At 31.6% G+C, this 21,909-nt stretch overlaps 1 protein-coding gene across 2 annotated transcripts; it reads right to left on the bottom strand.

Annotated features, from left to right (window-relative positions):
* Nucleotides 1-3,118: 3,118 nt before the first annotated feature.
* LOC106055633 (protein ECT2-like) lies at nt 3,119-21,876 on the bottom strand. 2 transcript variants are annotated; one of them, XM_013211975.2, is made up of 24 exons: nt 21,740-21,805; nt 19,060-19,116; nt 17,175-17,239; nt 16,327-16,512; nt 15,506-15,595; nt 15,103-15,210; nt 14,899-15,000; nt 14,591-14,690; nt 14,106-14,227; nt 13,939-14,001; nt 12,238-12,451; nt 12,003-12,121; nt 11,069-11,257; nt 10,020-10,130; nt 9,087-9,183; nt 8,867-8,948; nt 8,651-8,729; nt 8,396-8,515; nt 8,022-8,169; nt 7,636-7,790; nt 6,910-6,989; nt 6,300-6,462; nt 5,851-5,904; nt 3,119-5,536 (listed from the first exon to the last, which is right to left on the bottom strand). In XM_013211975.2, the coding sequence occupies exons 1-24, from the start codon at nt 21,765-21,767 to the stop codon at nt 5,372-5,374; spliced, it is 2,697 nt and encodes an 898-aa protein (XP_013067429.2). In that variant the 5' UTR covers nt 21,768-21,805; the 3' UTR covers nt 3,119-5,371. The 2 variants fall into 2 exon arrangements, with proteins under 2 accessions (XP_013067429.2, XP_013067430.2); XM_013211976.2 differs by lacking the exon at nt 19,060-19,116 and having other exon boundaries at nt 21,740-21,876.
* Between the last annotated feature and the right edge of the window lie 33 nt (nt 21,877-21,909).

Raw genomic sequence — 21,909 nt, 5'->3', positions numbered from 1 at the left:
TTTAAGAACCTTCTTCGTACTGCCTGAGAACCAGATTAAGGACCTGGATTGATACTATATTAATGTTCGACAGGAAAAGACTGGCAGGGCAAGACCACGTGTGTATTGAAGACTGTCTTGTGTCTTGTCATTAATACATAAACTGTTAACCTTCTTTACAACAATATATTTACATCAAAGAAGTCACAAATCGGTAACTGGCTATGCACAAGTTCAAAACATCACGAACAAACATAATGTATCGACTAATGTTTCAATATTATCTAGCAAAATTGACTTCTGGGGTTGGAGAGTGTACGCTGCCAAAAAGCACTTGCTCTGAGTTGATAATTGTAGGCCTATTAATAAGCTCTATATAGATATAATATTATTTATAATCTCACATTTTCTTTAAACTGGGTTCTCGTACTCATTTTATGGGAATATACTATCGACCTGATAAGACTCGAGGGCTTCTATCCAGATAATTCCGAATGTGTCATTGGAATCGACATTGGACTTCGTTTTATAGTAATCGAAGTCGTGATGACAGTAATTATTACTTTTAAAGGTCAACAGATGTTGAGGAATCGGAACAAGTGTATCAAGAATCGATTTTGAAATAATTATAGCGGAACAAAAATCACAATAATTTTGTCTTCTAATGACTTTCGGTTTTTTTGTATCACGTGATTTTATTTCTAAAATTAGGATCAGTTAAAGCCGGGGGGGGGGGGGGGGGGGGTGCGGAGAGTGGAGAGAGTTAGTGTGACTCGGATAAAGAAAAAGAAAGAGTTACGGTACTTAGGCACATAAGGCCATGCCCTTCCAAAATAAAGGAGTTAAAACGGTCTTTTATAACTTGTATATACACTTGATATATTGTAAACTATTGCTCAAAGAAGTGATACAAATATGTGTAGAATATATTTGCACTAATACAAGCGACATTAAGAAGAAATGTACAAATAATCTAATGTCTCACTACACTAGCATTAATGAAATATATATCCATCAAAGTTTTCAAATGAAAGTCTGGGCCTGCAGAAATATCTGCCCAGGGCTTTCCCTTTCCGTACTTCATGTCAGCCCCCCCCCCCCCCCCCCGAGAAAGAGAGAGCGCGAAATTCGTCAGTAAAATGTACAGAGATATCAGTACTATATATGGACCTGAGAAAGGGGGGGGGATAAAAAGGTATCTCTGGGTGGATTTTACCATAATTGTTTTTTTTTTAAGTATTAAAAAAAAAAAAAAAAAAAAAAAAAAAAAAAAAAAAAAAGGGGGGGGGGGGGGGGGTTGGACGACGACCTGAATTTAAACTCACGACTTAAGTTCCTGAATGTAAAAGACATTCTAACCACTTAGCTAGTGAGGTGCGTATGAAAATAAAAGATTGTAGTTATCTATTGTTTGTTTCAAACTTACTTTAAAGCGGCGACCTATAAAGGGGACTAATTCAGCTTATACCACCACCTCAGTCAAGTACAATCTTTCCCTTGTTCAAGATAACAAACAAAATAATTAATTACTAATAGTAAAACTTTTTTTTTAATTGATGCCTGTGTTGTCAGGTAAAAGAAATAATTGTGCAAAATTTCATCTTGATCTGAAACGGGAGTTGGAGAAATAACATGTACAAACTTTTTACCAAACAGACAGACAGTGCAAGTAGATATAAGATTTGTAATTTACAATTTTCAATTACAACAATGCACTCATCATGCCTGATTATATTTCATCCCACTACCAATTTTGTTTTTATGTTGTACAAAATAAATTGGATTTATAAAGAACTGATTCTATGGAGATTGTAAATCTGAGCAATCAAATGTTTGTCAAGCAAATGGTAAAAAAATTTAAAAAATTGTCGAAACCAAATTTCTTTCCCCCTTTCTTTTTTAAAAGAGGATACTATTTCTTTAAGACAAACATAAAAAAAAAATAAAAACACTTGAAAAATTTATAATTTTGCTTTTATATATTTGTTAATATCCAACCAGAGACTATAAATAGTGCTCTTAGTGCCAAGAGAGATAACCTTGGGTTAGGTGTTTTAGACACTAGCATTTCTATTGTACACATTCTCTATGACAATAGCATACATTACAGTAATAATACAGAATTGAATAAATAATGATATAATCAAATCATGAGTGGTGAATAAGCCAATAAAAGTTGTGTGTTTTTGACAAAAATATAAAAAATCCATCAAAAATCATCAATAAATAAAGTGCTAAATAAATATTTATTAAAACCCATGCTATTTGAAACCCAGAAACAACTAGAATCTTATCAGTTGTATCACACCAAGTTCAGTATGTCACATTGGGTGGCCAGCAGTCTCTCCACTTCAGAATAAACTGAGCACAATCTAAATCAGTTCAGCATCTTCCAAGTTACTGTCTCTGACTCAGACTCACAGCATAGCAGTAAGTCAACAAAACTAATCAGTCTTGTGAAGATCAATGTCTAGACAATTAAATCAATTAGAAAGTATGTCTACAATCTTTACATATACAAAGATTTTGGCTTTAGAATACATGTTTACATCTACTATATATCGCTATAGCTACCGAATGACACATGCAGTCTACATAGGTTTTTAATCCAACAATATACAAGTCTAAATAGTTGACATCTATCAATCACTATAGCTACCGAAGGAAACATGCAGAGACTACAGAGGTTTTTAATCAAATATATAAAGTCTAAATAATGATTCTCAAGACAAAGGGATATAATAGAGCTAAAATGTCACTTGCTACCAGTCACAAAGCTTCCAAAACCAGATGTAGATTTGAGTATCATATCTTGTCCAATAGGACTGCAGTATGAGATGGTAGCCTCAATAAATACATCTCAAGAGATGGGGGTTCATTGGGGTGGTAATGGAAGCCCTGCTCTATATTGTAAACAAAATAATTTGGCACAGTTATTTAAGTTTACTAAAATACAGAATGGTGCAAACAAGTGACCAAAAAAAAAAAAAAAAAAAAAAAAAAAAACAAACAAAAAAACGATCACCTACTTCTAGTCCTGCTAGGACACTTACATTCTTTGCATGATCATTAAAGGACATACCAGTATATTCTTTTCATCGCCAATAGTGATCTGATATTTAAGGTGGACAAAAATTAACATGATTGCATGTGTTTAGGTACAGCTAGTCTAAATAAACATTTCCGTCTTGTTCAGTTTAAAAACAAAAATGTATCAGAAATAACGGGTGGCAGCAGTTATTTGAATCCATGTTAAAGCAAAATGGGTAAGTTATTACAATTAGCACAACCATTAGTTCAAGTAAATACAAATAGATATTCAAAAACATGAGCCTTAGAATGTCTCAGATATGTTAGTTATTTAGTCTTGCATAATACAAATACAGAGACAGCATAGTAAGACTGACTGAACAATGAGAGTATGGTAACTGAGTAGAATCATGTCAAATACACAGAAACATGAGAAATTAATTCTTATCAGGAATATCCAAGCATTAACAACCCCCCCCCCCCCCCACCACCAATATATGCTCTTATGGTAAATAAAGCAGCCAAGATTTCCAAAACTAGACCATTTCATTCTTTAATTATACAGTATAATGTCCAAATGCTCTACAAGAAGCATAGTCATTATTAATAGAATTATTTCTTCAAAAAGTCGAAGGTAAATGTTTCAGGTTGAATCGGGATTTACACCACTCTAAGTTGTTACAACATTTTGTTTTGACATGAAATTCTTTACTGCTAACCAAATTTTTCCATTTACTTTTATAGAAATGTACAATATAAATAATAGACTCCATTTTTATTGATACAAAACAAGAATTTGAAGGCACCATAGAATTCAATATATTTACAATACTGTTCTTGATTAAAGGTAACAACCATTGAAGTCTAGTGTTATTAATGGATGCTTTAGATACATATTAGTAGGAGCTAATGGATAAAAGATGTAGTTAAACAACAATATACTGAGTTTTTCAAACCTTAAATGCATTTTTTTAAAATTCCAAGATGGGTGAGAAATCTGCATCTTAGAGCAAATGTGTTTCTTGACAATTGGAAAGTGATAGACTAGTGATGTACTAATGTCACTTCTCCGTGGGTTTGTTCAGCAACTCTCCCATAACCAAGTGAAGGGAAGAGATTAGGTTAGCAGTTGATACACTCCTATAAAGGGTGCCATTACTGTATTTCTGTGTGAAAGATGTACCAGTCTTCTGCTTACATACCAGTAGACAAATACCAAAGGAGAAATAAGGATCATATTGGGAAGAGAAGAGCAGACAGATAATATTCTTAATACTGCTGTGTGAGCTGACATGGTTGAAATATTGTAATCTAGAGCTCATAATTTGGTTATTTTTGTTTTCTTTCCCTCCTTCAAAAAAAAATAAAAAAATAAACTAGAACATTTGTATGGTCTGGTCCGTAAGGAGAGTGAAACAGAGACAAATTAAAATGCAGAAAGATCAAGATTTAAAAGAAAGATGGAATGTAGATCTAAATGTCAAACATGAATATATACAACAGATCTAGGGTCAAACAATTCAATAACATTGATAAAGTAGCTGTAGTCTCAGTACAGGAGCTGCTTGAAAGAATCAGGATTTTCAACAGATATCTGAACATGTATGTCATTTAAACTACTATTAAATGAAATAAACTATACACACCATTAGGCATCAAAGATGCATTATTTGTATAGAATTTCAAAAAAAATGATTAGAATTTAACAGAAAAAAAAAGTAAGCATCTCCTTTCAAGTTAACTAACAATTTAAAAAAAAAAAGGGTTTGTATGATCGAAGGCGATGAGTAAGAGTGAAAAAATGGGGCCATACAGCTTTAGTGTGGTTCTATTTATATATATATATATCAGTGGCTCAATAGCTGTAAGGGACTGATTGACATTCTACGCACCCAGTGATCATTTATCCATATATTTACAACTTAACACTGTTCAATATATAATACACATTATGCACATAAAAATACAAGTGATTACAGATCAACATGTGTAAGGCTTCTCTGTTCATCAACACTTTCACACATAACCACACATTCAACAGCATTTAACCTCTTTCTGATCACAAGACTTACCCCTTGCCAGAAGCAAGCTATTGCTAACAAAAAATGATAATGTTCCTTATTTGTGGTTAGTCCCTGAATTTAAAAGTGGTTTGTTTAAACCTCAGTGTAGAAATTATTTTAATTGCATGCTTTGAAAAATTAAGACCTCTTTCTGTCTTCCAAGATGATAGTCCATTAATTACAATCATCATGAAAATGTTCCTGAAACTCCTTGTAAAAAAACAAATCTTGTACGTGCTTCATGAGAGTATATTATAATCTAAAAGTGTTCAGAGCATGTGTATTACACCAGCAGACAACTACAAATACTTTGTTTTACTGGCAGAACTGGGCCCAATGGTGGCCCATTTGGGGGTCTTCACAGCTTTAGCCGCTGACTTTGAAGGTGTGACAAAAATGTGACTAGGTTTGGATAATCGTTGAGGTGAGCCTATGATGGATGTACTTGGTGAGATGCCTTCCTCCTGCAAAGCACGAAAAAAAAAAAGTAACATCGAGAAATAAAATGAACACTACAAATAAGACTTGACTACAGAAAGTAGAAAGACAAAGACCAAGTAAGATAATTAACATGGCCTCTCAATGAGATGTGAGGGAAAAAAAAAAGGGGGGGGGGAGATTCCTAAAATAACTGTAGCTCTTGTATTTTTATGTTCAACAGAATGACAAATGGTAAGTTTTAGTCTGAACAATGTGTCATCCTACGAGACATGTAAAGTAATAAGAAATCGGAATCTAAAGAAACTAAATCTAGTACTGGCTTTAAGTAAAAATGTACCTGCAAAGAGTAGGCTCCCAGACTCATAGTATCACTATCATCATCAAGTCTTTCCTGAAATGAGAAGTTTAAAGCAGGTTTAATCAATTTGTATAAATATTATATGCACAAGTCTATTGTCACAACTTAATTATAGCAGTCAAGCTAATGATTTCTATAAAAGATGGTGCGAAAAATGTTATTGAACATTGGTTTGCTTATTCTTTATTGAATACATGCAGGAATTTCCACTGACATGTTCAAGATATGGACCTAATTTAAAGATATTTTGAAAAATTATAACAGTCAAACCAGACTTTTCCCTGAGTGGCCAATCAGCTAATAATTGTTTTCCCAAAAATAAACAAAAAATGTCAAATTTCTAGGAAAATCGATAGATTCGTTTTCAAGATCCTTGTTCACTCATGATGAATTGACAAGCTAATAAAAAGAATTATAAAAATACTCACAGTCAAATCAAAAGTGCTGGCAAGTTTACGAACTCCAGTGCCATTGAACTGTTTGGAGTCCCTGACAAATGGACTCAAACCATGGACCATACCTGACACTGCTCTCTTCAGCTTGCTGGGAGTTTTGTTAAAGGAGAATGCTCGACTGACTCTGCGACTGAATCTTAAACAGAATATTTATATAGAAAAATTTTGAGATATTGCATGATTCTTATTTTGGTAAACCTTAACTAGCACCAGATAACGCAGACTGTGATGGCATTGCTTGACACCTGTAATTTAAACTCAAGGATATTGATAATACAATAAAGTTATGAAATTTATTATTTCAAAATGTCAATACTGTGAATATGTTTCTTTAAATTGTCACCCATAGTGTTTGTCTATACTTGTAAAGTCAGGTGAGATGTGAACTTTCAATGTCTGCGTCTGGAACTCTAGTAAATGTGTAGTAATTGCCATTCAGTGTAATAAAGCTGTAATATGTCAACTCAGTTTTGATTCTTATGAAGGTAGTACAAACATTTGGTCAGGAAATCCCTTAAATGTCTGTAGTCTTTAAAGTTGACCAATTTACTTTGAAACACTAAGACAGCCGCCTGAAACTTACTTTAATGCCTTGTTTCCTTTGTGAAGATCTTTAGTATTAATGTTAAGTTCCTCTCCGTTGACTTTAGCTAAGAATGTCTCCTGAACAAGAAAAAAAATTTCAAAAATACTTTTAAAAAAGGCTTATAATAATTGTGATTGTATCAATTAGTTTGGATCAGTCATGCAATTATATGTACTGTTGACCTAGACATAATAAATCTGTGTGATTAGAAATATTTTTACCAATTGTTTTTGTTTAATTTTAGCTTTCTTTGTGCACTATGATCCTATCACTTGTCTGAACCAGATGTGAAAGGGGGAGGGAAGAAGGGGGCTTCTTGGTAAATGTTTACATGATCATTTATTTCAATGCATAAAAAAAGGGCTCAAGAGGACTAATTCAACTTATGACTGTCAAGTACAATTTCTTCCCCTTATTCAAGATACCAAACAAAATAATTTATAACCAATAGTTAATCAACTAATTGGTTAATTTTTTTTATTCTTGTGTTGTCAGGTAAAAAAAAAAAATAATCGTGCGAAATTTCATCTTGATCTGAGATTGGGTGTGGGAGAAATTACGTGTATAAAATTTTTACCAGACAGAGTGAGTTGATATGAGCTTTGTAAAAACTACATTTTTCATTGAACAATAATAACCATTGAGTAAAAAATTAAGGCTTGCATGTTCAACATTGAGAAAACTAGAAAGAAAATGTTAAAGATACTAATGACTGTAACTCACAATGTCAGGTCGACACAGTACGATAGCTAAGTTTTTACAGATACATGTGAGAACTTCATTTTTGGAAATATCATCCATTGCCAATGTGAAGCTGTACAATTTTTCCTTTGTCTGGGCACTGTCTTTACAGATCAAACCAAATGCCAGTCTACAGTCTAAAAGAAAAAAAATGTACCAATTTAAATCTTAGAAATAATTGTAATATTGTTTCCAAGTAATTATTATGATTATAGCCAGTAATAGATTAGTACTTTTGTAACTAAATATAATGGTTGAAAATTAGCTACCCTATCAGAAGTGAATAGCTGGCGGTTATGAAGTTCAATTTGAAATAGAATGAATGTAAAATTAAAGACAGAATTAAAAAGTAGAGCTCAACATGTTACCTTCAGTTTCATCCACATCCAACACTCTTTTGATGGAAGTCATAGAAATCATTTCCAAATGTTTGTAGGCTTTCTGTGGAGTTTTGTGATTCTGAATTGCAGGGCTGCGTGAAGTGGACCCTAAGATTTTCATCCTCCTCTTGCAGATCTAATTGAATAGAAAATAAAATTTAGAATATTTTTTTTTCCTTGCACTAGAAAACTAAAAACAATAACAACTCAGATTGTCTTTTAACGATAGTACATCATTTTAGCTAGCAAGGGAACACTTTTATTATGCTTTGTCCCCATACAGAAAGAAAAAAAAAAAAGATGAGAATGACTAATGTGACCACATTAAACCACTTCACCAAAAACTTGTGCTAAAACTTTACCTCAACATTGTCAGAGAAAACAAATAAAGTCAAAGGATCTCCACGAGATGAAAGGTTCCCAGACAGCTCCATCACATCCACTTTCATCACAAAATGGCGATTAGCTGACAAAAGTGTTGCCTTTGAAATAAATGTAGAAGAAAGTCAGGTTTTAGCTGCATATCCTTGTTGCAAATATGTATACATATAACACTACCTATAACTTACACATTAATTACAGGCATTAATGTAAGCTGCCAAAAATGTTTGACTTACTGGACAATTATCTATATCGTTAACAATATCAAACATAACCACTTGACTTTCTGTTTTCCTTTTATCCTCATTGATGTGTCTGTGTACGGAGAAAAGCAAAAGTAAATAGTTTTTCAAAGCATTCCCACAGGTTAAGATGAGACTTAAGCAATGTTCTAATTGAAAGGAATGGCATGATAAATAAGACAAGAACAAAGCCATTTTGAATGAACTCACGTCATTATGTTTTTCACTTTCTCAATGGCCTGCTCTAGTTTCACCTTGTCAGGATTGCTTGCATCTGTACGCTTTAATAAATCTATCAAACAAACAATAAAAACCTTTTTGAATAATGCAGAATCAACCCAGTTTGACTGAACAGATCAATGCAAAATATATAAACACATGTTCATAATGGTATACATATCTAGTGTTGTTCTATTGGTCCCTAACTTACCTTGTAACAACAAAACAATACTTGGCAATCTTTGGACTGGACGAATAAGTAATTCTTGCAATGACTGTCTGCCACATTCTGGTTTACTCAAGCACAACTAGTCACACAAAAAAAAAAAACAAAGTCAACAAACAAAATTAGATGAATGAAAAGCCTTCTAGCTATTCTTTACACAAGTAGTCAATAAATATTTTAATGAAAATCAGAAAAAAATCTTTTGATGTAAAGAAATGTATTTTTCTATAAAAAAAAAGTTTATTTCAAAATAAAGAAACAGCCAATAAAGGGCCAAAAGATAACAACCAGATAATGGCATGCTTAGTGAACTCAACCATAATCCACAATAGAATTAATAGACTAAATCCTACTATTGGTGACTGACTGTAACTTGATGGTTCAATCATCATAGTCATTTCAATGAAAATTAGTAGAATACTTCAAATCCCACAAAAAGGTATAATTTATAAATAGTAAGATACTAAAAAAAATGTATACACATCTAGGCCAAGTTATTACTATTTTTGTATATTCTTTTATTTGTATCTTAATTTATAGTTGTGTATTGAGAAAATGTTTGAATTCCTAAAAATTATTCATGAATTTCACATTTTATCAAGTTATCAAAAAAAAACAAAAAAACTTAAATTATTTTATTTTTGTCACATGAGTTAAAAGGCGTTAGTTGCAATGACACTAGTAATTCATTGACATAGCTTAAAAGTCATTATAGATTTGATTCACATGTCAAACCTTCTGCTTTGCCTATAACTTTATCCTTAAATAAATAAATGACTAATTTATAAAAAGAATTAAAATCTTTATGTAGATAAACTAGAATTGTGCAAATATGGCAGGATTTTATTCTTTGTTGAACCATAAACTATAAAATAAATGAAAAGTAAAAAAAAAAAACAATTAAAGGATAGTTCAAACCTTCAAAAAAGCATGAAATCTAGGATTTGAGTGATCACATTTCTGAATTGTTTCTTTGGTATTTTCAAAAAAATTTACAAAGGGGGGATATGCTTTCATCAATTCATCAGCCTGGAAAAAAATGGAATAGAAATAATTAGACATTTTTTTAGTAAGTTCTGTTACATAAAAAAATGCCTACTTTAATGACTATTTTGAAAGAAGAGAAAATCATTGACCAAAAAAAAATGCATTTCATGAAAACAAAATCTATGGCACAAATTTTTCTTACAGAACAATAAGATTAAAAACTGCTTTGTAATATCCATTAATTTGGATAAAATTTTTTGTAGTTTTCTTTTTCGTCGTATATAATACAGAGTAGTTGCTTGCTGAGGGTTTGGGTTTAAGATCTCTTTGAAGGGCTTATACCTGTTGGGGTTTTTTGCCAAAAATAAATAGGTCAAAGTGGAGTCTAAAATGTCATGCGAAATCTTACAACCCTACCTTAATCTTAGGACACGAAGACAAAGCGTATTATTTGAACCAATATCAAAATAGTTATACAATCATTATTGCTATGTCTATGACTTTAGAAAAAGATGTGATAGAAAGAAGAACCTCACTGCACACTATGAATCCAATGTAAACAAACAACAAGTTATGCCTTTTCTCTTATAGACAACCAGGCATGAAAAAAGTCTTTCTGCTCTGAACAATCACCTTAATTTACTGGGCTCAAACAAACAAAAAATACTTTACAGTTCATAGAGAATAATTTTCACTTCCTCCAACAAAATATAAATAGCAGTTAACACTTAGACTTTTCCATTTGTCTCCAGATATGATTTTTGTTTTTTTTTGTGTGGGTTTTTTTTTTTTACCATGAACTTTGAACTCTTTCATCACATTACTGACTCACAGCTTGGTCAAAGTATTCAAGTGAAAGCTATCACCATTACAAATCAAATATTTATTTAGATTTTGATATGCACCATTAGGGGAATTAGTACTCCCAATGATTAATTTTTGAAATAACAAACAGCACTAATGAATGGTTGAAATTTTACCCGTTTAAGAAGACAATCACCAATGCTGTTGTTTTCTGACCAGTGCTCTACCAAATACAGCAATGAATCCCTCAGCTTGCAGTGGGCCTCATAAATTGGAGGGATATTACCAAAGATGATCTTTGTGTCTTGTTGGGCTAGAATAGGTCCATTATACTGATCTGGTTTTTCTATTTGTGCTTTGAATGTCTAGAATGAGAAAACACAAATATTTAAATATCGATTGCTCAATCAAAATAACAACCTTAATTGTCTAGGCTTCAAAAGTAAAGGATTACAAGCAACAATTGTTTAAAAAAAATAAAAAAAGCAGGTCTACAAGCTGGTTTCAATATATAGCTATATTTTGTGTGAACATTTCTAAGTGCTGTCAAAAACAAAAACTTGTTATTATGATATGGCCTGTATTTAAAAACATATGAAGAAAAATGAATTCAAATGAGTCATGGAGAAATTAAATGTTTTCTTCCACTCTTGTCTGAATTAACAGGGTACAGTTTTAAATGTGAGTTATGTGTGCTTAGAAATAAAATTAAGAGTGAAATCATTTAAAAATACTTGTTGGATCTTATCAAAGAAAATAAAAGAACATTTATCTTAAACTTTACTCCCTCTTCCAGACTTTATTCACAGATGACATACCAGTATAATTTATTTTTTATCTGGAATGAACTTTTAACTATTATATTAGTTCAAAATAAGTCTCATTGGTCTTACCAGTATTACATAAAGAAATCAAATTGATTGTTAACATAATTTCCTTTGATTGTTACAATGATCTATGTTTTGATTTCTTTACGAGTAGAGTTTTACTTAGAAAAGAATATATATGTATATGTGCATTTGTTGTTAAATACATTTTAATAACAACCAAATCCAGAGTAAAAAAAAACACCACAATTTAAAAACAGAGATCCCAACAAAAGAAACTTACATTTAAGATAGTTTGTAGGATACCGACGTAGTTTTGTTCTGTCTGTAATAATTCCATAACCACCATACGTCGTTTACTGTATTTTCCACCATCTTCTTTATTCTCTAATTTTAGTTCCGCTTATAGAGGAGATTTCAAACAAGCAATTAAGAAATACATTTATTTGAAAATGAGCCTTCTTTTTCATTTTTATATATGATCATTCTATCATAATAAAAAAAAAAAGTGATATTACCTAGTAAAGTGTCAGATTTGTCTGGAGTGTAGGTCAAGTCTAAGAAGGAGTCTGGACTCATGGATGTGGCACTAATATCTGTAGAGGATGAGCGCCGTTTGTATGCCATAAAAGGTGAGCCTTCTGTTTCAGCCACCAGTTCTTGCAATCGTTTCCTTTTGCGATTTTTGGCCATCGCATTATTGTTGCGTTGATACCTAGCAGGTGTGGACATCTACAAAGAAAGATAGAACTTACTTAGGTTTAACATCTAAAATTATTTTTTTCAATGTAACAACTGATATAGAAAATATTAAGACTAAGACTGCTTCATTGATCCTTGTTGGAAATTTGATGACAAGAACTATTTTTTTCAATTAAACAAGGTTACAAAGACAGTTTGTGTTTCCACACAAACTGAAAATCGGCCCCCGAAGTGGTCCACCCAGGAAGGTAAAAAGGCAGGTTTCAATGTTATCAGAATGAAATTCTATCAAAGACAAATAAAAGAGAAGAATGGAGAAAAAAGGTTAACAGATCCTTGTGTGGTGCCCCAGCGGACCAAAGGATAGGTGAAAGAGAATGTTAGATGTGAACCTGGCCTAACTAATGTCTTATAAAGAATATATAATTGATCTAATTGTTTTGTAAAGGGTCAATCTCTTATTCCTCAAAAAAATAATATTTCCGCCAAAAAAAAAATATTTCCTTTGGTTAAGTAGTGTTCTGTATTTATATCCTGGTGTGGTCATTTGCAGTTCAGGCCATAATATGAAAAACTACTTATTAATTGTTTTAAAGTATATTCAACTTATATGCATACAAAATAGATTTTTTCTCTTTAAAAAATAGCAAACATTTTTTTGTGTGTAAATATAGTACTTAGTATAATAGAACTTACATAACTTAACAATAAAAATGTAAAACAATTTTTTTTTTGACAAAAATCTACAACTGTTTGCATAAATGTGTTAAAAATATGGTAAATAAAAATCTCCCCTAGTAAAGAGCCTCCCCTATATGTTACTATTAATAGTGAATAGTTGTAAAAGTGGTGTACTATTATGAAAAAACTACTTGCATAAGTGATTTTAAAAATTCGATTTTTCGTTTCAGAAAAGAAAAAAGTAGTCATTGCATCAGAACTTTGAATGATCTCAAATATTATGATGTCGGATTTCACAATCTTTTCTAGTTTACAAGATCAAAACGGGACGGACAGACAGGTCACACAAAACTAATAGCGTATTTCCCCCCTATCGGGGGTAGCCAAAAAACAACATTCCACACAAGGGAACTAACACAATACTCAGAGTTTCCAACTTTGCAGAGAAATCTTAGTTGAAAAAGTTCCTTCAAATTTAGTAGGGCTGTGTGTGTGCTTTTTGATACACTTTTTATAATACAGCCCAAGTGGCGCAACAATATGGATGCCACATTGTCGGATATGTTTGCAGATTTTGTATTGTCACACAGTAAAACCAAAAATAATAAATTACAGCTATGCGTGCTATTACATAATAAACCATCATGAAATGAGGTTTAAAAAAAAAAGATCTACACTGAGTTCATAGAAGAATCCGGAATAGATCTGCATACTTTTGACACATATATCATAGTATATCTTAATATTTAAAAAAAAAAAAAATAGCCCAATGTTAGTGAAAGCTTATTTCTCCTTGCTCTAGAAACAAAAACAGGTGCAGTAAGAAAAGTGAATACCTTTTCAAATGTATAGATTTGCTCATCTGCACATGCTGCCATTTGAATACAACCCCAGAACCACTGGAATTAAGACACAAAAAAAAGAATTTGAAAGAGCAACAAACTTAAATAGCACAACAAATATTCCAGTAACAGACACATTCCAAATAAGTGTACTATCTCACCTCCCCTCGGACTAAAAATACTTTAGCAGTGACAGTAATATCTTGTGGGACTTCTTTAATGTTCTGATCATCTATCACCAAGTGGGTAGTGTCTTCATTCCCTGGTTCTGCAAAGGTTCCACCTGTAACAAGAAATTCACTTGACAACTTCAATTTAGTCAATTCTTTTTAGTGTAATTTTTTCAATTGAGAGAGAGAAAGACAATTTTTTAAAAATTGCTTTTATATAGCCCATCTTTCATGCTTCTAGAAGGCTCAGTCAGCTATGGTCCTATCTCTTTTGTGGACCAATGGTAAATATTCTAATGTCTAGTCTTGAAATGAGTCTAAACTTATAAGAACTAGTCATATAATTCTTTTAGTACCGGTAGATGAAAAATGATTTGAGGTTTTTACTAGCATATCTTGATTTTAATATAAATACATAAAAATATGTGGAGGCTATATCTTTAAGGCATATAGCTATACTAAAAAAAAATACAAACCATTCTCAATAGTAAGTTCCTCCATATGTCTCTGTTCTTCAGCAGAAAACCCCAAAAAACTGAGACAACATTCATAGAAGGGTTTCATTCTGTAAGCAATCTGCCAACAAAACCAACATTTAATAAAGGGTGTACATTTATAATGCATAGATGACAAATTCTAAAAAAATATTTTTTCACACCAAGTGCTTTAAAAAATTACACTTTAACCTTTAGGTCTAATAATAATATTTTTTTTTAAATTAATAATATTCAAAGTTGAAAAAAACAAAAAAAAGAAAGACCTAGGCTAAACCACAAAGTCTTACCATCTTTGGATGATCAGCAGTGGAATCAATATCAATGCGATCTGACCACAACCTGTTGATCCAATCTTCACTCATTATAGGCTTGCCCATGTTTACTGCATACTAAACAGTGAAAGGAAAATTGAAAGCCTGGATGGCATAACATTTTAAAAAATTTAAATGTCATATATAATGTAAGGCTAAATTTTGTGACACTTAACATACCCTATATTTGCGACCGTGAGTGATGTTGGCCACCATGTGAGTAATTTTAATGCTCTCATCTTTTCTAACGCTACCTCCCATATAGTGAACATGATCAACAAGCCAAATCTGTAAACAAAATGAAGAAAAAATTTCAAGATACGTTAACCCAAGCAAATTTACTTACAAAAGATATTAAAAAGTATAGAATTTGATATAATCAATTTAAAGCTTCAGTTCAACAACGGATTTGACTACAGTTAAGCTCATGATGTGAGAAACTATCTTATGAGGTAAAGCAAAAACAAAAAAAAGCAAACAAATAATCAGCACTATTCAAAACATACACATACTAATTTTGACAAAGTTAATTTCTTCACACTAATTTAGCTTGTCTAATGCAACATCAACTGATACAACTTACCAATTTAGCTTTGTTTTTAAACCCAGTAAAACAAACCACCAAATCCTGCATGGACCAAGTGAATAAAGGGCGAACATTTAAAGGCAGTGGCTGAAAAATTAATATAAAAAAATGTAAGGGATTTTAAATGTAGCTAAAAAATAATGTAAACCACTGAATAAATAAATCTGAAAGTAACTGACAAAGTGACTGAACCTTCATGAACTTTACAAATACTGTCTCAATTGAATTTGTATGCTTATAGCATGATTAGTGAGCTTGGTCCAATCTCTTTTGTGGACCAGTCAAGGGTATGTTTAGGCACTCAGCAAACACAACTCAATTCGGGTTTTGAACTTGAACCCCCTTGATGAGTATCCAACAGCTTATGCCCTCATCCACATTCCCAATTTTTTTCCCACTGTTTATACTTAAAGCAATACAGAAACATTTCCCCAGAGTGACAAACTGTACAGCACAGAGCACTCAACCAAAAAGTCATGGAAAAAAATAATATGACACAAAATCAAGTGAGGTAATAAGTTAATCAGAAATATGATGAGTGCAGAAATGAAAAGCACCAGTTGGTAATCAACAACAGATGCTTAATGCATACATTGGGAAGAAGATATAGATCAAGAGTTGTGGGTTTGTTTTTTTGTCTGAATTATGACCAAAACTTAATATGAAATAAACAGTTCATTTGGTATGGTATTTAATTAACAATTTTTAATGTATATGTTGGCAAAATGGTGATTACCCTCATACAAAACCTATATATGTCTTTACAGTTCTCGTTAATGCTGATAGCTAATTAAAACTATTAACAATTAGATACTCACCAAACTATCTCGTACACATCTATGAATTATTGGAGGGCCTATGATTCTGACTTGAGCACGATGCAATTTGGTAAACAGTTCACCTTCAAAGTTTCCCAGCACAAAGGACAATTCACACTCACATGCGTCTTTGACAAATTCAAGTCCTGTCTCGGATTTGTAAATTTCTGAAACGCCTTTAATTTTCTGTAATATAATAAAGCAATCATTTTTGTGACATGATGTAGAAATGAACATATACAGTGTAGTTAAGTAGTTAGTTTATAGCTTATCTTGAACCCAAGCACACCACACTTTCAAACAAAAGTCTATTTTGCACCTCCCCTTTATAGTATAGGACATCACATTATGTTGGATCTATATCTGGGCGTGTTATCAAGTATCCAGCGTGCATCAGAAAACAATTCTATTTTCGTCATTATGAAAACAAATTTAAATCCCATTTTTATAAAGTAACAAAAATTTATAAATTGCCAACCCCAAAGACACAAAAAAAAGGAATTTTGTTTTTATGTTTTAAAATATAATTATCAGAAATATTGGTTAAGGGAGTGTTCTTTAAGAGGCGTCACTCCAAAAATCTCACATGAATTAAACCATAGACCAAACAAATACCAATTCTGCATCCTCAAATTTTAATTTATAAGAAGAAAAACTGGCCATTTGGTTTATTTGTAACACAGTAATGTAATTCAAAATTGAAATAATAAAGCCCAAGAATAAATCACTGAAAAGAGAACCCCAAGACCAAGTGGAAAAAAAACAAAAACATTTATATTTACTGGCAATTCTCTAAATTTTAGCAATTTAAAAACAACACTTAAGGACAATGGTTCTGGTGTACATACCCTAGCAACATCTTCCAAGTTATGTGTATCCTCCCCAACTAAAACAATTTTCATAGTTACATCATCTAAAAGTGGGTAGAGAAATAAATTAAAAGGTTACATAAATGAACATCTTAAGAACACAATAATATAGATACATGTATTTTCAGGAGACACTATATTGATATATATGTGCTATTTACAGTCACCATCATAGTATGACTTCTATATTAAATAAAATGAATAGTATTTAAACTTAAATAATAATAAAATTTAATCCCATTATATTAAATAAAATGCATGAAATTCTCAAAGGTTTCACTCATCTACCTATAAACCTTATAAAAAAAAGATGATATCATGCTATTTACTGTAAGCAAAAAAATTGACTGTTAGGTGAAACAACAATATATAATATACCACAATACTACAAAGATATATCTTGCGATTTTAAATACAGTAAACCTTGTACAAAACTATAACAGATAGAAGTCTGACAAAACAAACTAAACAGACCATGCCTGATACTTAATATGTTTCTAAGTAAATGTAAGCTATTTCTATTCTAAGGCATGGCCATGTAACATTCCTAAGCCAAAAAAGTTTCATTCATATAAAATATATTTCTATTTACACTTAAACAAAAACGCACAGACAAAAAAATATATTTAAAATGCCCTAATAGTAAAATATTTCTCTTTTTCTTTTTTACTTCAAATTTTTTTTTTACAATAAAATAAGTTTTGTTAATTAAAATATGATTGGAGCATAAAACTCAAATCAACAAGAAAAGAACATATGTCAGTAGTTAGGCTCAGATTGGTTTACCAGGGTAGATCTCTCAGTGTCAAGAAAAAAGAATTTCATTAATTTTTTAATTTATAGGTTAATTAATTAAAGTGTATTTTGACATACATGTAAAATTACACATGTATTGAGAATTTAAGTGTTTTTTTTTATTGACATATATTCTATTTTCATATAGATATTATATATGTTGTTTTAACTTTTTTTTAATAAAGGGAAGTTATTCTTAACCAGCGACTATTGTAAAAAAAAAAAAAAAAATTTAATAAAGCAATCATATTTTAATTTATTTTTTTTGATTGAACATTTGCATTGTTGTTGGTCAGGGAAAACAAAAAGACCATTATTTGCAAAAATAGTAATGACAATGTGTACTTTGCCATCAGTATGTGATATTTAGGCACAAAGTCTGACAATAACTCAAAAAATACAAAGCATTTATAATTATTTAATAGACATATTATTTAAAATTATCATTCTACATTTCTTTCATTGTATTTAAATTCAAACTCATATGAAGTGAGGTTTTCGACTAGTCACTTGATACGTTACAGCACAATACAGTACATAAAAACTAACAAGTAGTAAATAAAAATATTATATATATATATTATGAGGCTTGATCTTGTGTTATAGAATAAAAAGAAAGGGGCTTGATATAGAATAATGAGGTTTGTCATTATTAATGAAATGAAAGAAAAAGATGAAGACAAAGGGTTTTGGTTCCTGCAACTTATCACCAAGTCATATTGAAATAAAAATTTCCTAATTATTTCTTTATATAAATAATTGAAATAAAAAAAAAGTAAAAAAGTTAGTAGTAGTATCAAAGTATTTAAAAATAATGTAATAAATTTTCATTACAGTATTATAAACATGAGAAGCCTTTTAATTTTATTTTAAACCTTAATTGATAAATAAAAAAAAAAAAGTTTATATTTTATAAAGTCATGTAAAAAGTTTATGACCTATTAGGTCGTAACTGCAAGAAACATTCATTTGTTAATGCTTGTAGTAGAAATGGAAAACAGGAAAAACTAAACCAAGAATCCAGTGTTAGTTGGTGAAATATAGGATACCAAATTAAACAGTACATCACCTTCACTACCAGTACTACTATTATGACTATGTACTTCTAAAAGCTTCCTTGGAGTACCTAGAGAGAGAGTGTAATGTTAGGTACACAACAGAAAGTAAGGTACAAGTTACACAATGTAAGAAGATTTAAAAGCTAAATATATTCATTGTCAGTGACAATACAAAACAGCTGAATAAGAAACAGTTTTAGATGAAGCAGTCAATTCTGCTCATGAAAGTTAAATGTTACTAGAAAAGAATTTCTTTACATTTAATGTTCTCTCGAAATCTTGACTCTAGACCATTTTCCATTTATATTAATACCCCCCTCATCCCAAAAAAGAAAAAATAAATTTTTTAACAAATAATCAAAATATCTTTTTTGGTACTCACAAAATAAAAATAAATGGAAAAAAATACTGTGCCTCCGCTCTATAATGGGCATACACTGGCAGGACTACCTTATAAGGCTTATGAATAATCATGCACAGCTGAAGGCTGGTGTGGACAGTATAGAAGCACTTTTTACCATTTCATAGCTTCATGGGAGAAGAAGACACATGCCAAAACATTATTTGGCAAGCTTAAAGGAGGACAGCATAACAGAATGCACCACCACCCATAAAAGTGCTATAAAGATCAACTCAAGCGCCACCTCGTCCTTGCTGGCATAGAGGAAATTGTGTAGCAGCAGATGGCCTCTGAAATAGGCAAAAGCCCTTACAAGTGAAGACAGATGCAGAATACATAAAAGTTAAAGTAAAAATAGACCCCCAGTATCAGCCCGGATGTGGAAAAGTATGCAGGTCGCATATCACTAGGCTTAGTTAAAATTAAATATGAGGTCAAAGAGGTGTAGGGTGGGTATCGCCAAGCGTATTTTCCCTCGATCGGATTTCTCCTTCAGTTCGTAATCTCGATCAGGCTGATGGAAGGCTAGATCAGATCAAAGAAAATATATTATATCTAAAACATGTTTTAATCTTTAATTTTCACTATGAAGTCATTTTCTTTTTACTCCAGCGCAAGAACACCATCTACTGCCACCTTTCCCATGCTCCACAACTTCAAACAGTCTCTTAGAGCTAATGAGCCATCAGACTTAAAAATAGCCATAAGCCCTTGACCCATTTCCTTCAATACCGGGTAGTAAAAAGTTTGACCTCATCATGAACTTAACATTTACAAGGAAAATGAAATAGTATGTGTCGGACGTGAAGAAAAAAGGTGCATGCGCAGTAGCAATATAGTAGTAATTTGGTAAACATTCAAATAAAAAGTTTTAGCAATAAAAAGTGAACCGTTCGAACCTCTATACAAATCGGGACTGTTCGAGCTTAGCACTTTACTATATATATTTAACAATTAGAAAGTTATGAGTCTAGCTGCTCTAGCAAGAGTACTAATCTAGGTCTAGATCTAGACTTGAGACAGTAAAATGTTTGTAAAAAGTTTTACATGTTTCGGATGTTCCTTCAGAGTTGAAGATAATTACTTCCTAGTCCAAACCTCCCGCAGGATGACGGGGGATGGGAGCGGAGGTGGTTTGAACCCGGGAACATCAATAAAGCTGAACGACAGTCCAGCGCGCAAACCACACGGATCTAGATAGATCTAGAGTAATCTAGACTCTAGTTATTTTTACTAGACTCCCCACCTACTTTAACTTTAGTATTTTCACCTAGATTCTAGATCTAGTGAACCTAGCCTATAGATCTAGATACTACTTCTAGTTGTAGTTACTAGATTTAACTAGATCTAGATTATTCTAGATTCTAGATCTAGAATCTTAATCTAGTCTAGATCTAAATGATAAATCTTCAAATAAAAATAAAATCAATCTAAAACTTGTAAAACTAAAATGAATCTTTAATTAATCTTATCACTAGATCTAGATTATAATTTATATTAGACTAGAGTCACTAGACAGCATCACTATCACTAGATTACTAGATTCTAGATTGTCACTGTGGGTGACTGTGCACTGTGTGTGACTTACTAGATTAGAAATTCTAGATCTAGATTGACTAGATTCTAGACTAGTGATCTACTCGTCTTCATCTCATCTAGATCTAGTCTAGATCTAAATTAATGATAAATCTTCAAATAAAAATAAAATGAATCTAAAACTTGTAGACTCTATATAAAACTAAAATGAATCTTTATTAAAATTATTAACTTTAATTAATCTTATCACTAGAATATTTACTAGACATAGATCTAACTTATACCTAGATCTAGAACTAGAGACTAGAGTAGATCTAAATCTAGAAATTCTGATTACTGATAGTCTAGACAGTCTAGTACTCTAGTCACCTAGACTAGTCTTAAGACACTTAAGTCTACTTCTAGACTCTAATCTCTAACTCTAGATCTATCTAGAATAATAATAGACATTCTAGACTAGTCACTAGAGTGACTAGAATAGATCATCTTCATCTGATTTTCTGATCATCATAATGCCAATAATGATATAATAATCATAATGATTTAAATGATGATAATGGGACATGATAATCTACTAATCTACTAGTTATCTAGTCTAGAGTGACTAGAGGCCCAAATCATTAGTGTAGAAAGATGATTAAATAGATCTAATGACTACGAGGGAGACTCTAAATTTCAGTAGGCGTTAACAGATTTACGAACAAGATATTAATAATTTATATACATCTAATCTAGCTACAAAACAAAAGACATACCTTGCCGAGTACTCCCGGAATCGGCCATTTTTACTACCGCAATACTTCAAATATCGCGGCGGCACTTGTAAATGGCATTTTCATTGGGTACATTTTTACTTCCGAGTCAAAAATGGTAGCTAATCAAATCTAGTGTAACGAAGTAAATATGCTGAACGGAAGTAGCATGC

Source organism: Biomphalaria glabrata, chromosome 15 (assembly GCF_947242115.1).
Source record: "Biomphalaria glabrata chromosome 15, xgBioGlab47.1, whole genome shotgun sequence".
Classification (NCBI taxonomy): Eukaryota; Metazoa; Mollusca; class Gastropoda; family Planorbidae; genus Biomphalaria; species Biomphalaria glabrata.
This window is presented reverse-complemented; position numbering and strand designations above follow the sequence as displayed.

What these genes read in the sequence shown, in the direction of transcription:
- LOC106055633 (XM_013211975.2), bottom strand. Translation starts at nt 21,767, where the DNA reads ATGGCCGATTCCGGGAGTACTCGGCAAG. An exon ending in CTGCTGATCATCCAAAGATG is followed by an intron (nt 14,691 to 14,898) that starts GTAAGACTTTGT and finishes TTTTGTTGGCAG; the next exon opens with ATTGCTTACAGAATGAAACC. An exon ending in TCCTACAAACTATCTTAAAT is followed by an intron (nt 11,258 to 12,002) that starts GTAAGTTTCTTT and finishes TTCTCATTCTAG; the next exon opens with ACATTCAAAGCACAAATAGA.